The sequence below is a fragment of the Periplaneta americana genome, chromosome 8, assembly GCF_040183065.1.
Source record: "Periplaneta americana isolate PAMFEO1 chromosome 8, P.americana_PAMFEO1_priV1, whole genome shotgun sequence".
Lineage (NCBI taxonomy): Eukaryota > Metazoa > Arthropoda > Insecta > Blattodea > Blattidae > Periplaneta > Periplaneta americana.
Genome location: NC_091124.1, coordinates 174,212,431 through 174,234,777, shown reverse-complemented (window position 1 = coordinate 174,234,777; position 22,347 = coordinate 174,212,431). Strand labels below are relative to the sequence as shown.

The 22,347-nt window shown below is 35.6% G+C and overlaps 1 protein-coding gene across 5 annotated transcripts in view; it reads left to right on the top strand.

The window, feature by feature from the left end:
- The window catches only part of mino (glycerol-3-phosphate acyltransferase mino), a 206,870-nt gene that overhangs the window by 159,415 nt on the left and 25,108 nt on the right, over nt 1–22,347 (top strand). For all 5 annotated transcript variants that reach the window (XM_069834076.1, XM_069834075.1, XM_069834073.1 and 2 more), the window contains 5 exons: nt 2,931–3,164; nt 5,395–5,582; nt 9,471–9,706; nt 16,377–16,602; nt 21,084–21,268. In XM_069834076.1, the coding sequence (XP_069690177.1) occupies nt 2,931–3,164; nt 5,395–5,582; nt 9,471–9,706; nt 16,377–16,602; nt 21,084–21,268 (1,069 nt within the window). The remainder of the gene's footprint in view (nt 1–2,930; nt 3,165–5,394; nt 5,583–9,470; nt 9,707–16,376; nt 16,603–21,083; nt 21,269–22,347) is intronic.

The window sequence follows — 22,347 nt, the reverse complement described above, 5'->3', positions numbered from 1 at the left end:
TTCACTCACTAATCATAAATTAGTTACTTATGGTACTTGTGAGGTAAGTGCATCATTATTGCGTGAGTGGAAAAATTTAAGCACGAGGTGTCAGCCGAGTGCTTAAATTACACGAGCGCAATAAAGATCACGCTCACAAGTGCCATACGTAATTTTATCCATGACCATAACGAAAAATCCTGTTTTATAAAAGAAAATATGTTGAAAATAAGTCCTCATATAATCACATATCATGGCATGGATTTTAGAATCGATACATTTACTAGGTAGGTCATGATGTAGGAGGCCATGATTAGTGAAGAATGGTATTAAAGGTGTTGGATAAATAACAAATTATAATTAATTATATAATTTTAATATATATTTTTTTCATTTTAAACGTGTCTTTTCATCTTTTTGAAGTTTCAGGGATTATTTAGAAGTGTTCATGGGACTAATGTGATTAAAATAATTTCACATTTTACTTCTGTAAACTTAAGAGGAATATTAAAACGTAATTAGTCATCGTGTCTGTTTAGCTCAGTTGACTAAGGCGTGTTGTTATAAAATCCTATAAACCCAACTTCGCAGGTTCAAGTCTCCTCACCTCCCAAAAGGTAAATTATTACAAATTAAAAAAAAAAATACATATTAGATATGGATGCAATGCACAAATTACGACGTAGTAGATAGAGAAAAGAGAAGGAGATTGAGTGTATGTATATTTAAGAAATGGTAATAAAGAAGTAGAGGTAGTGACATCTAGTAACTAATATATTAACTTCTTGAGTAATAGTTGAATGGATAAGTATACGTGTGTACCCGGGTACTAGGAACATACTAATGAACTGTGAGATAAAGTTCAAACTGTGAGGTAAAGTCTTTATCTCACTAGTGGAATAAAGTAATGTTGAATAAAAGCCTACTTTACAAACGCAAAAGTAGTTGGTAAAGGCATGTTTTTCGTTATGGTCATGGATAAATTTTATTTATTCACTGCCGCTTTTAAAATACAGAAACTAGTAAGAGTGGATGAGATTATGACAAGGCAATGATGGACTTACTAAAACATGTCTCACAACCACTTATTTCACCCTTTCAAAATCTGCCAGGGATTGAAGTATGTTTCCTTTGGTGAAGAGTCATTGCTTTATCTCCATAGACGTTCTCTACATTTGCACCTGGCTGCTGTCTGACACACCACATGCAGGACAGGAGAGGTAGCTCCATGTTAACGGCCAGGAAGCTAGCAAACAATCGGCCAGGCTAAGGAAAAATTCAGAGCAGCTACTACATCCGTACGAAAGTTCCCCTATTGCTGCAGGCTTGATGCTTGTCCCTAATCAGACTGATAAAATAGGGAAACTTACTTTTCGGACGCCCCTCGTATAATGTTTATTGTTGCTTTTAAAGGTTCTCATCTGACTTCCTAGAGAAATTCTAGTAGTAAAAATAGTTATCAGTCGAAAGTTTTCTTTTCTGAAAGTTTTCTTTTCTCAATTGTACTATCAGGGACTGGAATGCTTTACCTGCAGACTTACTAAAGGCTTTACCAACAACCAAAAATGTATTAAAAAATAGACTTAAGGAGTTTACTAATAGACGGTAATTATACACAGTATTTAAAGGGTGTAAATGATATTTTGTTATTGAAGTGTTGTATCAGTCCAAAAATCTGAAAGTTAGAATTTATAAAACAGTTATATTACCGGTTGTTCTGTATGGTTGTGAAACTTTGACTCTCACTCTGAGAGAGGAACATAGGTTAAGGGTGTTTGAGAATAAGGTTCTTAGGAAAATATATGGGGCTAAGCGGGATGAAGTTACAGGAGAAAGGAGAAAGTTACACAACACAGAACTGCATGCATTGTATTCTTCACCTGACATAATTAGGAACATTAAATCCAGACGTTTGAGATGGGCAGGGCATGTAGCACGTATGGGCGAATCCAGAAATGCATATAGAGTGTTAGTTGGGAGACCGGAGGGAAAAAGACCTTTAGGGAGGCCGAGACGTAGATGGGAGGATAATATTAAAATGGATTTGAGGGAGGTGGGGTATGATGATAGAGACTGGATTAATCTTGCACAGGATAGGGACCACTGGCGGGCTTATGTGAGGGCGGCAATGAACCTTCGGGTTCCTTAAAAGCCATTTGTAAGTAAGTAAGTGTTGTATCAGTGAAGAATTATGTTATGTCAGTGAAGTGTGTTGTGTAAGTGAAACGTGTTCCTGTCAGTGAAGCTTTATAGTTTATAGTGGCAGTGCAAAGTATTTGAACAGTGAAATGTTTTTGAAGTGTTAGTGAAATCAGGGTAGAATCAGTGAAATGTGTCGTAGTTCCAGTGCAGTGAGTGAGTTGACAGCGAAATGAGTGTAATGTTGAAAGGTACTTGTGCAGATATGAACATATCATACTCGTGGATTTAGTTCGAACTTAGGTTTAAGATATAAATTAGATTTATTTTAACACCTCAAAATCTGTGCTTCATTGGCTGGTCATGATAATATCTTTGAAAAATATTTGAATGCAAGAGGTCAAGTGACTTTATTGTCAAATGCCTGGCATTAGAAAACTACAACAGATTTATTTTAAATGTTATTTTAAGTGATCGTGCTTCATTTAATTTAGGATATTCCCTGTTGTTGTTGTTATTATTATTATTATTATTATTATTGTTATTATTATTATTATTATTATAAATTATTATTAGTATTAATTATTATTATTATTATTAATTGTATTTTTAATTAATAAGTTTATTATTGTCATTATTGAGTGTAGTTAGTTATCACTGCCACCAGGTATATACCCATTGCAGTGTGAATAAATACGTACATACACAAGGAATAGGTGTTTCTAAATAACAATTTCGGTATATCTACCTATTTTTAATTCTTTAAATATAATCTTATAGACGGCTGACTTTCCCAATTTGCTGCGTTGCAGGGTAACGTCATGGCTCCTGTACAAGCTGCTGCCCTGCTTCCTCACGTCTGTAGTGGCACATCCTGCACAGATCCAGATGCTGAAGAAGGCAAGTGACACGGGGCTACCCCTTATCTTCCTGCCCTCCCATCGCAGCCATCTCGACTACATTCTCACCTCGTTTATTCTGCTCAACAACAATATTCGTCCTCCTCTGGTGGCTGCTGGAGACAACCTCAGGATTCCCCTCATTGGGTAGGTTGAGTGACAGATGACTAGGGAGCGGATTTTTATGTGCTGAAAAATTTAAATATATTTATTTTTTATGTGCTAAAAAGTACGAAAATATTTGCTAAAAATGAAAAAATACTTTGTTTTAAATGACAAAAATACTTTACTTAGCTTGAAAAAATATATATATTACTAGGTACTCACCAACCACACTTTAGTGCTAGTAGTTAGCCGAGAATTGCAGTGAACAACAAAGGTCATCTCCAAATTCTCCATCACAAATACATGCCGATTACCTCTGAACAACGACTTATACTGTGAAAACGATCTTTCCACATTACAGGACGTCAGACGTGCATATTTAAAGAGAGGAATGTCACAAACACCTACACCGTCAATTTCACTTACAGGCACAACCTCCAATACTTGAACAAATTTACACATTTTTTTATATCCACTGTTTTTCCCAAACACATTCTGGAATTTGTCCCTTAGTAATTGTGCTTCTGAACCTGGTAGCGAGTCTAGTTTAATTTCCACGGCACGCACCTCCCTGTTTCAGACAACAGGTTTTTGGATGTTTCGAGTTTTTTTTTTTTATGGTGTCACACAAAAAGCTTAGATTTGCTAATAGGAAAGCCAAATCGTTTTTTAAACAACCATCTATCAGTATATCTTGAAGGATATCGATTGACGAAGCCCAATAACAGGGAATCACAACAAGACGTATTGCCTTACTTGATGGGCATGAGCGAGAGGCGAGAGATTTGTTTAAATTAAATAATGTTCATACCCGAGCTCTTATCTGTTGTGTTTCACAAACAAAGCGTCGAATGAAATCATCTTCAGCAACAATAAACATTCCTAATTATGTGTTGCAAGATCTCTCCTCCTTGTCTATGTTAATTTATTCTCTACCAATAACACTGATATGCTGCCTAGAAGTTCTCAGAACTTGAGGCGATACTATTACGAAAATGGATACACCACACAGCCCATTGAAACACGAAACAACCAAGAATTCTTAAAAAGATAACGTACTTCTGAGTGATATAATTGATTTAGTTTTAAAATATTTAAAAGTTCTTGTAAAAAAATTATTTAAGTAAAAAATCTCCAAGATTTATGTATTTATAATACATTTCCTGAAAATATGTATTTACATGATTTTTTTGTGAAAATGTGTGTTTTTATGTGAAATAAAATTCGGTTTTTAAACTTGAAACTTCATGTTCGGAATGTTTAATTTTGTTAATTGTGTTTTATCACACGCAAAAAGAATATTCAATTACATAAGAATCCGCTCCTTACAGATGACATATGCATATTATAAATCACCTAAGAAAAAACCTAATCTCAACAAACGTGGCAGTACAAAATAATGTATTGCTCTGCTGAAATATTGAATCTGATTCTCACTACTATCACAGTGCGGAAATTAGCATGTGCATATTGTATAGTTTGGCTAATGACAAGATATGTTCAGAACTAAGACTAGGAATCGCACCATATTAATAGATACAGTGCTACCAATATTCAAAATCATATAGTTCTCAAAACCGTATAGATTATTATTAATGCATTTTTCATGTTACAGAAATCAATTTCGGACATAGAAGTTTACAATTTGTGAAAATAATGAAAGGGATTCTCTATTTCGAATTAAACAGATTCTATTTCATTACAAAACAGCCAGTCGTATTTGGCAAGAGTGTGAATTATGCTTTTTGTTTGGTTCTTCGTGTCATGAATGAAACACATGCTTTTTCACTATCTGCCCGATAATGATTCATTGTTTGTTTTGTTTGACACATAGTCCCTATGTTATATCACTATTTAATTGTTTATGAACATGCATAATACAATCAACAACGTAAATTAGTCTACAAAGCGAGGCATAATTTTATTGAATGCTATGAGTACTGTTCAAAGAAAGTCCACCTACCATTGCAGTTAATAAATTTCGTGATTTTGTTAGTAAAGACGGATTTCTAGACATTGCAACTTCTATTCATTATAGAATTCTGATTATAGAAATCTTTTATTTCTTTTCCGTAATATCCAGTATATTAACTAGGACTACTTTTTCTGTAGGCCTACTAGGCTTACGTCATTAACCAATTGTAACATTAATATAAATTTGGGCATTGTCTCATATTCCGCCTTTTTGTTTACATCAGGGTTTTTCTTAGGTGGTTTGTAGTATAGTGTAGTTTCATATGACATGCACTCACTTCTCTTAATGCTATTGCAGTTGGATGCTCAGAGCACTTGGGGCTTTCTTTATTAAGAGAAGAATGGACCCAGTGCAAGGTCGACGAGACACTGTCTACCGTGCTGTCCTGCACACATATATGATGGAATGCCTGCGTGCAGGTCACAACCTGGAGTTCTTTATAGAAGGTGGCCGCACAAGGACAGGCAAATCCTGTTTGCCCAAAGGTATTTTAGTTTTTGCTTTTCAATTTCTATTTCTTGTGGTTTTTGTTTTGGGATGGAGTTCAGATTATTGTAATGAGGTATAGCTATACACTTCCTCCATGGAATGGTAAAATGAATATCGAAGAAATTAGATTATGCAAAGAAAACTTCATTTTTCCCACGATAGAATTTGATCTGATCACTATAACTACTTGCACAAGAGGCTATCATTGATGCTTATATAGCTATACTGGGTGTAACTGGATTCTGCTAGATTCCAAATATATTTTACAGTTATACTTACTTACTGGCTTTTAAGGAACCCAGAGGTTCATTGCCGCCCTCACATAAGCCCGCCACTGGTCCCTATCCTGAGCAAGATTAATCCATTCTCTATCATCGTATCCCACCTTCCTCAAATCCATTTTAATATTATCTTCCCATCTATGTCTCGGCCTCCCCAAAGGTCTTTTTCCCTCTGGCCTCCCAACTAACAGTCTATATACATTTCTGGATTCGCCCATACATGCTACATGCCCTGCCCATCTCAAACGTCTGGATTTGATGTTCCTAATTATGTCAGGTGAAGAATACAATGCGTGCAGTTCTGTGTTGTGTAACTTTCTCCATTCTCCTGTAACTTCATCCCTTTTAGCCCCAAATATTTTCCTAAGCACCTTATTCTCAAACATCCTTAATCTATGTTCCTATCTCAAAGTGTGAGTCCAAGTTTCACAACCATAAAGAACAACCGGTAATATAACTGTTTTATAAATTCTAACTTTCAGATTTTTTGACAGCAGACTGGATGATAAAAGCTTCTCAACCGAATAATAACACGCATTTCCCATATTTATTCTGTATTTAATTTCCTCCCGAGTATCATTTATATTTGTTACTGTTGCTCCAAGATATTTGAACTTCTCCGCCTCTTCAAAAGATAAATTTACAATTTTTATATTTCCATTTCGTACGATATTCTCGTCACGAGACATAATCATATACTTTGTCTTTTCGGGATTTACTTCCAAACCTATCTCTTTACTTGCTTCCAGTAAAATTCCCGTGTTTTCCCTAATCGTTTGTGGATTTTCTCCTAACATATTCACATCATCCTCATAGACAAGCAGCTGATGTAACGCGTTCAATTCCAAACCCTCTCTGTTATCCTGGACTTTCCTAATGGCATACTCTAGATGTCTAGAGCAAAGTTAAAAAGTAAAGGTGATAATGCATCTCCTTGCTTTAGCCCACAGTGAATTGGAAACACATCTGACAGAAACTGACCTATACGAACTCTGCTATACGTTTCACTGAGACACATTTTAATTAATCGAACTAGTTTCTTGGGAGTACCAAATTCAATAAGAATATCATATAAAACTTCTCTTTTAACCAAGTCATATGCCTTTTTGAAATCTACGAATAACTGATGTACTGTACCCTTATACTCCCATTTTTTCCTCCATTATCTGTCGAATACAAAATATCTGGTCAATAGTTGATCTATTACGCCTAAAACCACACTGATGATCCCCAATAATTTCATCTACATATGGAGTTAATCTTCTCAAAATAATATTGGACAAACTTTTGTACGACGTCAAGAAAAGTGTTATTCCTCGAAAGTTACTACAGTTAGTCTTGTCCCCCTTCTTAAAGATAGATATTTTACAGTTATGCTGCGATTTATTTACGTGAAACTTGGGGTAGTATTTATGTGATATAAAATACACAAACATTTGCAAGTGTTATTTAAATGCCATTTCCGTTTTAACCAAAAATGACATTAACTTTCTAATTTCAGATGAACACTTTGGATATTTCTAAATTTATTTTACTCGTCTTCAAATTCTGAATCTAATGATATGTGATAGAATACAAAGTGTTCCATTTTAAATAAGAAAGTTAATGCCATTTCCAGTTAAATCAACCCAAGTAATTGTTCAGCTAGGTGAATGAGAGGAGATACAACTGACATGTTATAGTCTCTATTTGAAATAGATTTTAAAAGAGAAACTTCCAAATTGTATTTCCATTGCTTTTCATATGTCTTGAATAACAGCATACAAAATTCTATTTTTATAATTTCAGTGTCATTATGTAAGATTATTTAACTGCCATAATCTTTTAGCATTGACAAGATCAAGTTTATGGCATTTCATTGTAAGAATAATGGAAAGCAGTTACTGTGTTCCTTTTTATTGTTGTATTTTAAATCTGATGCAAGACATCAAGAATCTTATTCTGATTACTAAATGTTGTATGTTCATAACATAAATTCTACTTTAACAGTAAATGTTTAGGGAAATGAGTTTTGAAATTGAAATTACCGCAAAAAGAGTTTCGAAATTTTCTGAAGCTGCTTATCCCTGGCTGTCAGGTACCTCAGCTGGTTACAGACTGGAAAGTCCGAGTTGAATCACAGGTATTAAAAATTTTTCTGTGAGTATAAAAAGGTGATCAGAACATAGTACTGGCCACATTACCTTAGTCTAGTGCTGAGATCATCAAAGCATGGAGCTCTACCTTTATGCCCCCATTCTCTCTCGTTTCTCGTTTGGAACAAGTATAAAAAACTGGAATTTATCTTTAATACTATTACTTCAAAGGACTACCTCTTAAAAATGCCAAGCCGTTCTTGCATAATAATCAAAAAGGAGATTAATGAGAAGTTCAATTGAATATGAGAATACTCGTACAATACTTCATTCAGGACTAATCAAAATTTCTTCTTCTTCTTCTTCTTCTTCTTCTTCACCAATTCCACCAGATTGTCATTTGACATTTCTGGTCTCTCCTGGCACTGGCTTATTTGTAACCCACTTCTGAGGTTGGGTCACCTGGAAGGTGGAGTTACGCTGCCCCAATGTTATTATGATAGGATGATTATGAAGTGCCGGGAGCGGTCTTAAACCTAAGTCTAACCTAATTTCCAGACCATGGACGAACACAGGAACATTCCCCTTTAAGAAAAAAATGTCTGTGTTCTAACCGAGAATCGAACCCAGGACCTCATGAACTGTAGTCAAAACTCTGTCCACTAGCCCATGAGGCTGGTCAATCAACATAACATTAATGTTAAGTTTTAATAAATACAATTTACACATAAAGTAAAAATTAAAGAAATAAATAAAAATATTTTATGCTTGACCATGCCGAAATGTACGAATTATACACCTGGTAGCAGCCCTTTAATGGACCTCATTAAAGTACACCTATTCATTAAAGTTCAGGTGTTCCACCAATCAGAAAACACCATTGTAGCAATATGAAAGTGCAAGTATCGATTATTCTCGGATATGCAATCAAAAGATAACTAGCAAAACATCACGGAGACTGGAAATCCAATACTGTCGCAGAAGGTTATGTTCTGTTACTATAATAATTAGCGTTAATTGTAAATAATATTCAAATAAATTCAATTTGTCATCTCGTTTTTCAATGTCTAAATCAATTTCAAGGCTATATCAAGATTAATGTTTATTTTACTCTCTAGATTATATCAAGGTCAATGACATTTGTTTCTCGGAAAAAATCAATACTTTCGCGTCTGCGCAAATCTCACAATTTACGAGATATTGCACAAGGTCAGTTCCGCTCCCCAGTCAGATAAGAATAACATGAATACTTATGAATAATTTCAAGTTATAAATATGTTCGAGCATAAAAAGCCGTATGAAACTTGCCTATAATGGTAATTAAAATGCTCGTATGAAAATTATGAAACTCGCTTATGGTTGTTTCATAAACATACTCGCGTCTTAATTACTACCATTATAGGCTCGTTGCATAATGTACTATTATAATAATATTGACTATGGTTTGTTGACTGATAGGTAAATGGCTGGCATGTTAAAATTGTAAGGTTCTTGTTTGATTTTACTAGCTATTTTGCTATTTTTGCAGGTGGTCTTTTGAGTGTCATTGTGGATGCGTATATGGATGGAACAATTGAAGATGCATTGCTAGTCCCTGTGAGTGTTAATTATGAGAAACTCGTTGATGGAAACTTTGTTAGAGAGCAGTTGGGTCAACCCAAGCAAATGGAGACGTTTGGGAAGGCTATGAAGAGTGTGTGGTCAGTTCTGAATTCCAACTACGGCATGATGAGGATAGACTTCAACCAGCCTTTTTCTTTGCGAGTAAGTGGTTTCTGAAGCAGATAACATTTATGAAAACAAGTTATCATTAAATATTATTATTAATCATATTAAATAAATTGTGCACATACCGTACCGGGTAGCTCAGTTGGTAGAGCAGCTGGCTACGGACTGAAAGGTCCGGGGTTCGATCCCAGGTGGTGACAGGATTTTTTCTCGTTGCCAAACTTTCAGAACGGCCCCGAGGTTCACTCAGCCTCCTATAAAATTGAGTACCGGGTCTTTCCCGGGGGTAAAAGGCGGTCAGAGCGTGGTGCCAACCACACCACCTCATTCTAGTGCCGAGGTCATGGAAAGCATGGGGCTCTACCTCCATGCCCCCCAAGTGCCTTCATGGCATGTTACGGGGATACCTTTACCTTTTACCTTTTACTGTACAATGTTTGTAAATAAAAAGGGCATTAAATTCTTGCAAATTTATGAACTTTCTGTAATTCTCATATTATTCAGGAAATTATCCATATATGGTAATTATTTAAATTAAAACTGAAGACTTCCCTCAGTATTTTTTTTTAAGTAACAAAGTCTTCTGAATATCTTGACGTATTTTTTTATATAAAACGGATGTGAAGTGTGAAATGTTTATTTTTATATTTTTTGTGTAATCTTACTAAAGGGTGCGTCAGAAAAATGGATGGATTTCAAACTATCGATACGCAGCGAGGTGAGGGATACAGTGATGGGGACCACGACTGTTGGGTCAGCCAGAGAATGCAGTTTCAGTTGAGAACATGGTGTTGGTCTGGCGAACAACGTGCTTTCATCGTAGAGACATTTTTTGAAAAATGAAGAGTCTGTTATCGTCACTCACGACTCATTTCGACATCGGATGTCATGCTAGGATTCCAACTCGGAATACAATTTTGCGGTGGGTGGCTTCATTTCGTATCACAGGTTCAACATTAAAGGAGCAGTCCACGATAAAATTAAGTTGGCTTTAATCAAACACGTTTTTCAATCTAAGTAGAATGTAATTTGCCGCATGTCAATGCGAGGCATGGTTCTTGAGTTACTGACTCCGCACAAATACTTATGACGTCACAGCCACAGAGCTGGTGTGATTGCGTAGTAGACCGAGAACATCGGCGAGTGCAGCGCAGCGCAGCGCTTTATATTAAAATAATCTTCTCTCGCCGTAGTAAACGTGAACAGAATTTCGGACTTAGTTATGATTGTGTGAAGTCATGTTTTGCTTTTCATTTAATCATAAAACCAGCACATACCAATGTTGTGGTTTTATGTAGACGTATTTTCTTTTATATGAACGATTTTGAACTACAGTAGACTAAACAGAAGAAATTGTATCGTAATGCAGTTTAAAATGCCGTGGTGTTGCGATTTTTCGTGTTCAGAGGGAACAACAAAAACAGAACATGAAGAAGGGGGTATCATTTCATGTATTTGCGAACGGAGAAAAGTTACTGCAAAGATTTAAAACATGGGTGAAGAAAATCAACAGAAAAGGTTTTACACTATCGAAAACTACTGTTGTGTGTTCCAGTCATTTCCGTGAAACTGATTTTGAAGAATCGTCTTTACTAAAAAAGGCGTTTAATGAAAGACAATAGAACTCCTATGAAAATTAAGAAAACTTCTGTCACTTTCCTATTTTTGAAAGGAGAATCTCCCCAAGACAGTTCTGATCCTACGCGCTCCTCTGCTTATAAATGAAAGAAAGTCGTCGAAGAAGCAATAGCAAGTTGCAGTAATGCACCTATAGCTGAAAATATTGACGTGTGTGTAGTTCTCGATGAGGCTGAAAATTCACAGGAACCTAATATAAACAAAGCTGTGCAGTGTGAGATAGGGTGCGAGACACTAAGAAATGTGTGTGGTGAATCCGATGTGGGGGAGAGAAACTGACTTAGAGACATATTTTCAAATAGAAGAAGAAACTTCAAATTCTAATTCATCAGGTTCTGAGGACGCTGCATATGAAACAGAAAGTAAGTAGGAATTCAAAAAGTTTTTTTGGTCAGCGTTACAAATTTTGTTTTTCTTCTGTAATATTTGTCATTCCTCTTTTACAAATATTTGGTAGAAACAATAGGACCATTGCTGAAAGTTAATGCAGTGTGCCAGAATGCCCGTAATTGGGAGTGGAAATCCGAACAGAGGTGAAGCATAGCAGTGAGTTCTGCGTTATACTTGTGCGATATAAGATACAAATTGTTTGAAAAATTTTCAAAAACTTTACAACTATGTTTCATCGGCAAGACAACATTTTATAAAATAATTTCAAAATTCGTAGAACCAACAGTCAGATGTACTTATTTTCAGATTCATGAACAACTTATCAATTCCCTAAAAGATAAAAACTTGCGAATCGCGGTGATGGCCAATTTGACTCACCTAGTTACAGTGCAAAATATGTGACTTACAGTGTAATGGACCTCGATTCAGATAAGATTATAGACTTCGTAGTTCTGCAAAAAGGTCTAATTGTAGCGAAGCAGCATGCGAATAAATTCTAGATCGCCTAAAAGAAAAAATGAACATTACCCTCTTTCTATCGGACCGCCATAGAGGAATTAGGAAATTGATAAGAACCAAATATGAATGGATGGGCTATCAATTTGACATTTGGCACATGGCAAAAAGCTTAAAGCCGCCGCACAAATGTGGAAAGAGAGCATCATAAATCACCTATGTGGTCTTGTGCTACATGTGAAGGTGATTCTGACGACTTAGAAGACAGATTCATTTCTGTATTAAATCATGTTTGTAATATACACGAATGGGGAGAAACAGAGACATAATAAAAAATGTGCATACATTTACCCATACAATAGTGAGAGGGAATGGATCGAACTTGGATCCAGCGATTACAATTCTCTGAAATAAGTTGTATGTAACCCTGCCCTTTTAAGAAACCTAAATCAGACTAATCATTTTGTCACACCAGCAAATTTCAATCATACCATAACCAGAGATTGCTTTACACTCCTAAGAGAAAACACTTTCCATATGGTGGAATGGTAACAAGAACTATGATTGCGATAATGGACCATAATTACAACGTGAAAAGAGATGTAACTGGCTCCAGACTCCAGTACTCTAAAGTCTCTAAACGATGGGTGGAAGACAAAACATACAGCTGGAAGAAAAATGCGTGGAGAGAAGATACTATACAGAAAAATGTCTTGGAAATAGTGCTGGTTATCAACTGCCGCAATTCGATGATCCACATGTTTTAGAGATTCCCCCCCAAACATAGCTTCGTGCCTAAACCGTGTGACTCAACAACTATGATGCAATAGAATAATATAAACCATGTACTAATTTATTGTTGACGTGAGATAAACACGTATTTGCAGTCCATAACAAATATTCACATACATTCACTCACTCAGTGAAGGCGTTGACTTAGGTTATAATGGATCGACATATTAAACCTTTTCAGTTTGAACCCTTACCAGACCCAAATTGTTCTAATCACTATGAGTACGAAATTCAAAATGGGTAAGTTATTATTATTATTATTATTATTATTATTATTACTACAGTATATGCACGTGATAAGTCCTAAGTGTGTTAATAATAACTGACTGTAACGTATGAATATATATTTCCTCGTTCTACGCTGTCTGTCAAACGGAACTACAACACAGTCTTATGAAGCGATCAGTGGTTATGACATCAGAGCTTGCATCAAGACCCTTAATATTTCGCAAACTAAAAGGCGTAGAGCGATGCGACAAACGCCGTTAATCCAAGGATTACTTTGGTAAACATCCTATAATATAATCGAAATATGGAATTTTATCGCGGACTGCTCCTTTAAAGAAGAAATCACCTGGACGAACACGGAGCGTGTGTACACCTGCAAATGTGGAGACAGACACTAGGTTTTCCAGCCACCTCAAAGATCAGCCTGCAAACATGCTATGGCACTGAGATTGTCCGAAGCTACGGTAAGATCTCGCGCCCTGCGATTTCTTTCTTTGGGACCATTTGAAGGCGTAAGTTTGTAAACATTGATCACATATACTGGACGAACTGAAGACGGCGATTCATGAAGAAATCGTGGCAATTCCACCAGCTATGACTGTGAAAGTGATGGCGAACGTCAAAAAACGCCTCGATGCCTGTATTGAAAGCCAAGGACATCATATCGATGATGTTGTTTTCCATAAATAAACTGCATGTATTGGTGAATTTGTTAACAATAAAATTTTGATTTGATGAATCCTTACAATTTTCTTGCCATGTGAAATCCATCCATTCTTTCTGACGCACCCTGTATTAACAACAAAAAATGACACTACGGAATAATATTGATAGTATAAAATAAAAACATTACGTACATGGTTTTCTTCTCATTTTATTCTGTATGCTTCTGTACTGGCCTAAATGTGTAATTCTGCACTGTTGTAAATGCGTAGAATAGTGAATGATTAGTTGAGGAATGTATTGGATGGGAAAACTGGCATTTATTTATTTACCAGTACATAATGAGGGGATTATTTTATTAAATGACACTTTCAGTAACAGAAGTTATTGAATGAGGAGGTGATTTTATTTCAGTATAACTTCAAATTATACTCTGAACTTTTATCTGCAATGCTCTTTTCTGGTCTCATAGAAGTGTACTCTTATCTGGAACCTGCTCCATGAATTCAAATTCATCTCAAGTCGACGAATTTTTAAAAGTAGTGAAGGGACTAATATAGCTTCCGTGTTTCCTTGTCCTGCAAGTACATAAACTCACTCTTATTCTCCCGTGTACTGGATGAAATATGTTTTTTCCTCTTTCCTGAGCAATTTGCAGGAATGCATTCCTAAGGACTTCAACTTCATACTAAGGATTTTTTTTTTATTTATTTATTTTTTTTTTTTATTCAGATATTTTGAGTCATCATACGATGAAAGAGTAATGGAATAGAGAAAAATTCTCTCTTTCATCGTATGATGACGCAGAATATCTGCATGGAAATATCATATGTACTTCGCTACATTAAAATAATATATATGATATGTGTAAATCACTTCGTGATTTAAGACGGCGCTTATTCCGTTGGATCCCGGCCATCTAATCACTCATAACGAGTGCACCTCAGCACATGTGTGGACTTCAGTCCTACGTTCATAGACATCTATGACGTACTGCAGAGGGCGGCCACTAGAGGGAACCCAAGAGTTGGAACTTAAATTGAGACGATTCTGTCAGACACCGGGATGGGTATCCAGTGTGGCTTAGTGGGTAAAGCATCAGCACGTAGAGCTGAAAACCCGGGTTTAAATCCTGGTGCCGGAGAGAATTTTTCTCTGTTCCATTACTCTTTCATCGTTTCATACTAAAGAGTTTGGCACAATAAGCCTTAGGCTGTTGGTGCAAGCCTTAAGGAAGGGGGGAGGGAAAATGCACTGGAATTCCGCCATGCTCACATTTCTGCTTACCCAGTACAATATATATATATATATATATATATATATATATATATATATATATATATATATATATTGTCGGACCATCGGATCTGTGCCCCTTCAGCGCTGTCATCATTCTTGGAAAAGTTAACGTCTGTACTCACTCCATTCCACTCACTTTCCTACTACCACGTTAAACAGCAGGCCACGAACCTTGCTGAATAGGGATGTTGCCAAACTTCCATCAAGTGGTGTCATAAATAACTGGTCCTATATGCTACAATATTATTTCTTTCAATCAAAGTACATCTTGTATTTCTAGATTTTTAAACCTAAATCCCATGTCTCGAATCACTTTCCGTAGTTTTTGTCTCCAACCTTGGAAATTATTACTTCTTTCGCAAGCTTCAGTAATTTCTTCAATGTTGAAACTGCTTTCTGAACGGTATAAAATTCTTGTATCTTTCTTCTTAAAATACATCGGTTCATATCATCTACAATAATTAAAAGTTCCCTTGGTCTGTTCTTCTCTGGTGATTCTAGCTTTTCATCTCCTGCACAGACTCCCTCTCTCCTGATTTTCTTTATTAAGAGTTCTGACCTGTCTATATAAATTACATAAAATGTTGTATTATTAGTATTAGTTAAGTAAGTAATTTTAATACATAATCAATTGAAATAAAATAAGCCTCACCTGTGATATCAGTTGCTCTTTTCGTTGCCTGATTTATAGGAAACAGATATTGACCTGTTTGTTTCTCTTAATCGCAAAATGCTATTACGTACTTGCTTAATAATATTTTTTTCATCACTCCGTGCTACAGTATTCATGTTGAGTTGACACACTGGACTGCAAGTGCAAATAAACTTTCCCGCAAGAAAGCCAAAATTGTGAGTAGTGGGGGACAGAAAGGGAGAGAGATAGAAAGGAGAGAGATAGGAATGCAGGGAGAGAAATGAATTACCGAGGCTGAGAAGGAATTAGGTTCAGTTCGAATATCTTATGGGGGCACAGATCCGATGGTTCGACTATATATATATATATATATATATATATACACAGTAATATTTCTTGAAATGTGCTCCAAGACAGTACCATCAGTGGATACAGGCAAATTACCCATTGCCTACCAACTCCGAAACTAATGACTAGCTCATTTATTTGGGAAAGAGTGTGAATAAATTATCAAAAAATTATATAATTTTAAGTACTTTTCTAAGAATTGCTATTATTTAAAGCTTCTTACAAATTTCATTAACAGAAGCGTTCTATTTGTCACAGGAACTTGTGAGGTCGTTCCATGCTTGCAACAAGGAAAAGTTTCGCTCCAATATTCCTGATGGTGGTGGTGGTGGGGATGTTTTGATCTCGCCAATTCCTAATGGGGAGCCTAAACCGAAAAAGAGTCTCCACTCTGTGCCTTCCAGTGCGTCTTTGTATGGAACGGACATTGTAGCAGAAGAACATAGGCAGCTGGTGGAGAGTATAGCAAGGCATGTTGTGTATGGTGAGTGACTTTGCTGTCTGTTTTGTAGGGATATGACCAGTATTCAATTTTATCGCTTCATCATAATTCGTCCAATAAGCTACTAGAGATAGTATGATACAATTGAACTGTTGTTGTTTGTTTTTGTTTTCTAATGCCAGGCGTTTGAAAATAAAGTCATTTGACCTCTTGCACTCCAGTATTTTTCAAAGATATTATCATGGTCAGTCACTGAAGCACAGATTTTGAGGGATAGAATTGAACTAAAAAGACAGTAAAGCTCTTTAATTCCTCATTATTAGGAAGTGTGAAGGTAGTTTTATGATGCTGATAAATATGTGCTCATATTTATAGATATAGATCTGTGGCCGGGAGGAAAAAGGTCTTAAGTAAAAATTTTATACTTTTCAGGAGAGCAGTAGAAAGATTAAAATTGGTGTCAATTATAGAGTTTTTAATTCAGAAGTTTTTCCTGGATATTTTGTTTATATTTCTTCTAAAATAGGTAATGTTGCTCATTTAACAATTTTCTTGATTATTTCCAAAAATAGCCGCACTTAAGTCCTTTTAAGACTAGAACCCAAACTGAATAGAAGGGACTATTTAAACATAAGATCTTTTTCATGTCAAAATAAATTAGAAATGTAAATTATTAGGAATGCAAAATGGGTCTTAAGACAATTATAGGACTGTTTACCCTGGTGCTTAAAGTTTTAAAAGGAAAGGGCATCAGTATGTGTTAAACTGGCTAAAATACAAGTTAGACCTTTTTAATAGGGAAGCATGGAAAGTAAACATGTGATGGTTTGTAAGGAATAAAGTATTAAATATTCTTAAGTCCTTTATTCTGTGTGTGCTCGATTCAAAAAGTACTTATGACATTTGGTAACGCTCTATAAATCCAGTCAGGAGTCTTATTTGACATTAACCATTTACCAGATTGTAGAGAATTGTTTCCGTTTTCAGAATATATACAAATTTCATTTTCACAAAAAATTGACTTAAGACCTCTTTCCTCCTAGTCACAGATATACGTATATGTGATTTCTTCTGTCGTTTCTTTTATTTTGTTGGATGTATTTCTTGTCATATTCATTATTTATAAGTTGATTTGATGAAATAATAGGCACATGAAATGTGAGAATTCAGACTCAAAAATAAGCGTGCTATGAAATTCTTGAATGAAATTGTAGAAAATGCTTTGAATAATAAACAACTGTATATTCCAAAATGTTTTTTAACTACATTTTACATCACATCACATTACTACTTTGTCCAGAGGAGTGAATAACTGACCTTTTATACTGCGCCCTTCAATATTTTTGTTTCTCCTACTTTTAATTCCATAACATTGTAATATATATAGTATAAAGCAGCCAGCTTCAACCTCTGTGCCGCAAATGATCTGCTTATGTGCTGCGAGAAATTGAAAATAGTAAAGATTGTCATAGCAAAAATTGGAAAAATAAAAGTGAAAAGATTAGTAAAAAGAAAGTGAGTTCACAAAAGTCAACATTCAGTAAACACAGTGTGGGTGTGTGATTGGCAGAGGAAAGAATGACTGACGTGCAGTTAGGGTTGCCAGGTTAGCACTGTCTTCCTCCGACGAGTTTAGCGCTGGGACCTGAGATGCGGGGGGTTTCAGGTAGATTCTTTTGTTGCTACAGCCAAGCCGAGCCGAGCGGAGTGGGAAGTATTAATCGTCCAAAAATATGCAGTCTTCAGTTTGTAGTAGTGTGTGAATATTTCATATACATATTGTTTACCTAGGCCTATATGGTTTTGTTATTAATATATTAAATATATTGTTGCAATTTTTGCTCAAACATCTTCCTAATGTTATCTATGTTAATATTATATGAATTACTCATATTAAATATTTCACTGTTGCAAGTCATTTTTAAGGAAACATGCTGTGGAAAAGTTTTTGGTTTTATTCTATTGGAATTTTAGAATATGTGTGATTGGTATCGTGAAAAACAGATTGCTATAATGTAATGCGAAAATCGTTTGTTGGTGATATCTTAAAATAGAAATCAAGTGAGTTCAGCAGTACAGTATATTTAAATTGATTACTTCACAAATTTAATTCAATTCTACTAATCATTAAATTTTATAGTATGATTCTTCTTTTCATTTATATTATTGTAGTTTTATTATGATTTTTCTTTTTATTTATTTTATTGTATTTGTATTTCTGGTGGTGTGATGTCCTTAACTTCACCAGAATAAATAAATAAATAAAATGTTCTACAATACTTTCCTTCTCTGAACACAGAAGTACGAATGGTTGTATCTCTATCTCGCCAAAAATACGTTAGAAAACTAATAGACATACTGCTCTCGTAAGTTGAGCGAATGTTTTCAGTATGATTGTACTTCCTTCCAGACTGCCGCTGTCACTGTTCCCTCCCACTCCAGTACCGCGCTAGACTAGTTGCAACCGCATTCCTCTCAGCCCTAAACTCCTCAGAGGATGACAGTAAATTTAGAATATTGTACCCATCTCGAATTCAATTGAAATCGACTATGCCCCATCACTGCGATGTATTAGATCTGTTTTGCTGACCCTCAAACTATGTGCATTCCTAACTCACACTGACTACTGACTATATTTAAGATTCGCTGCTTACCCAGGTTTTGAGCAGGCAACTCCACTCGTCCCTAGGCCAGTCCCCTCCATGCTTCGCCAGCTAGCATTCAGGGAATGCTATGGAATGATGATGGAAGGGAGAAATGTTGACGGAATAATGTAGATGTCTAATATGAAGAAACGGGAGAAACCCGAGAAAACCGTAACTGCGACCTTTTCTGCCACAAGAACCAACTTTAGGAAAAATATCGGAATTTTAAATGTTTTTTATGGAAAAAAAAAATCTCTGGTTAGGAACCACTGATTTAGATTATATGTGTGTGCCACGGGATTTTAAATTATAACTTCAACACAATGACCCAGACATCTATACTGGGAAGCATATCTTCCAGCTGGACAGAGGTGAGAGGAAGTGAAGAACAACTCACAGCAGGTAGCTGAGGTTTGTAAGTCATGGAACTGTCTACATCTACGAGAGGAATCTCCGAAATAAAAGTACCTGCTGCCTTGTAGATTGACGTTGATTCACCAAAGACCTAATGGCCTGCCATAGTCTCAGTGCTAAATTTTCATTCCTGGATGGCCGAAGGATCCTTTGGCCAGCTAAAGAAGAGGTAGACTGGAAGAGATCCTTAGGCCTTGAAATAAGGAATGGATTGAAAATTCAGCACTAAAGACTGTAACAGGCCTGAGCCTTGTACTTAAATGAATAAAGATGATGATATTGATGATGATGATCATCATCAATCTTCTTAATGTATCCAGCTGCTTGCTGACAACATAAAGTCCACTATAGTCCACTGTAGTCTCTTCAGTTGTTTTTCACGAGAAATGAGGGGTATTTTGATCGGTGTTCATTATAGATGCCTGTTGCTAGTAGCCAGAGTTGGGGTGCAGTCAATATATACTGCAGGGCTGTGTCTTCTGCAGCTGGTACTGATGATTTTAATTTACTTCTTTTGTGGTTTATGGATGGACAGTATAGAAGAATGTGTTCCAGATCTTCATCATGATTATTACACCACAGACAAGTAGGATTATCAGAAATGTGAAATCGGTGTAGGTACAATTGAGTGACAATGTGACCTGTTCTGGCTCTTGTTAAAAATGTTTGAACATATCGGGGCAAGTTTTTGTACATTTCCAGGTCATTTGGTTTCTTTTGTACAGACTGTAAAATTTTTCCTTTGTCAGAAGAGAGCCAATTGTTGATCCATAGGTTTGTACAATGAGACTTTACTGAAGCAAAAACACTGGATAGAGATATCACTTGAAGAGGTCTTGGTTGCAAATATTTCCTTTTGGAGCTCTTTTGGTTTACATAGTTGTTTCTGAATTGGAATAATTCTATATGCATATAGGTTTCGTACATATTTAATTATATTAAATATAGCCCCCTTGGAGTCGGTAAGTATGCAAATAGATTTTTCAGACATTTGAGTAACACACTGAAGAGCAGCATCAGTAGCTAGCGATGATGATGATGATGATGATGATGATGATGATGATGATGATGATGATGATGATGATGATGATGATGATGATGATGATGATGATGATGATGATGATGATGATGATGATGATGATGATGATGATGATGATGATGATGATGATGATGATGATGATGATGATGATGATGATGATACAGTTTAAAAATATAAACACGTCTTCAAAAGGGGGCAGGAACGAAAGTGGGCACATAACCCATATTCTGTATTATGGAAGTGATAAACTGAATATGTTTGAGTAATCACAGTATTTATGGAAATACCTTTAAGGAAACGATCATGAACTATTTGTATTTGTCCACAGAATAGCTAGCCTGGAAAGCAATCGCATATCCAGTCTGTTTTGATATTTATTTTGTTGTGTATAAGTAAGAATCACGCTATGTATGTGCATTTTCCAGATTGCTCAGAGTCAACTGCTGTGATGTCAACGAATGCAGTGGCATTTTTGTTGCTGAATAGATTTCGCAACGGTGTTACCATGGAGAAGCTTGTAGAGGCAATGGAAAGGCTCAAAAAGGATTTGTTCTACTCAGGTCGGGATGTGGGCTTCACGGGTGAGATGGTGGACGTCATCAACCATGCAGTAAGTAGATAAACTCAAATCCTTATTAGCTTCTTATGAATAAGTATAGTGGAACTTGGTTGCAACATCATTTTCACGCCTTTTTTGTCTGTTTTTTTTTTTTCTCGGAAATAATCCCTTATAAATAACGCTATTTTTTTCTGGCTCTAGCATTCCTGGAACTGTCACTTTGTCATATTAATCGTTGAGAAATCACAGTCCGAACATAATATTTTCCTGCATGGATAGTTTTCTTTTACTTTGAGAGGATAAACTCTGCTCCCCATTATTGTCTTTAAAATAAGTGAAGACTTGGAAGGATTGCTGTAGAGACTAACACCATGCTTCTGAAGCATTGATACTGTAAAAATCACAATTGCACTCTGACATGCTCCTAAAAAAAACTCATTTGAGTTTCTAATTTTTGTCGTAATGGCACAATTCATGCATGTTGTAAGTTGTTAACCAGATATTCTATAATGTGTTTTTGTCATGTTCAGATAAGACCTGATGAAACTAAGGCAAAAGTGCTTGTTGTAAAATAAAATAAATATATTTTTATATTCATTGATATAATTCATTGTTTTAAGTAATAAGTAATGACTAAACAGTAACCTTGTATAATTGATTCATTGGTAACTTATCTGAAAACAACAATGTCTGTCAAATTATTGAATGACTTATGTTTGACAGACAACTGAATGACTTATGTTTGGTAAACTGGTACCTAGTAAAGCTGTGATATATTTTCAGCCCCTTATTCCAGTGATGTTCACCTTGTTCCTTCAGATCTGCAATTAGAAGTCATTGATTATAGTGTAATCATAAATTGAAGGACAAGTTTCAAAAGAGGAAAATTTTATGTGTATTTTATGTACAATTTCCATACAATCGGTTTACTTGCTTGCACAGAATGTCGCCCATGTTTTATGCATGTTTGAATCAACATACACTGAAATCTTAAGATATGCAGGCTAAATTGACATCTGAATCCGAAGTGCGACAGTTCGGACTTCAAAATAATTCCTACTATATGGACAGCAAGATACAATAAGGTCACTAGAGGCTGTAGTGTTAGTTTTTGTGCACCTGCTTTCTGC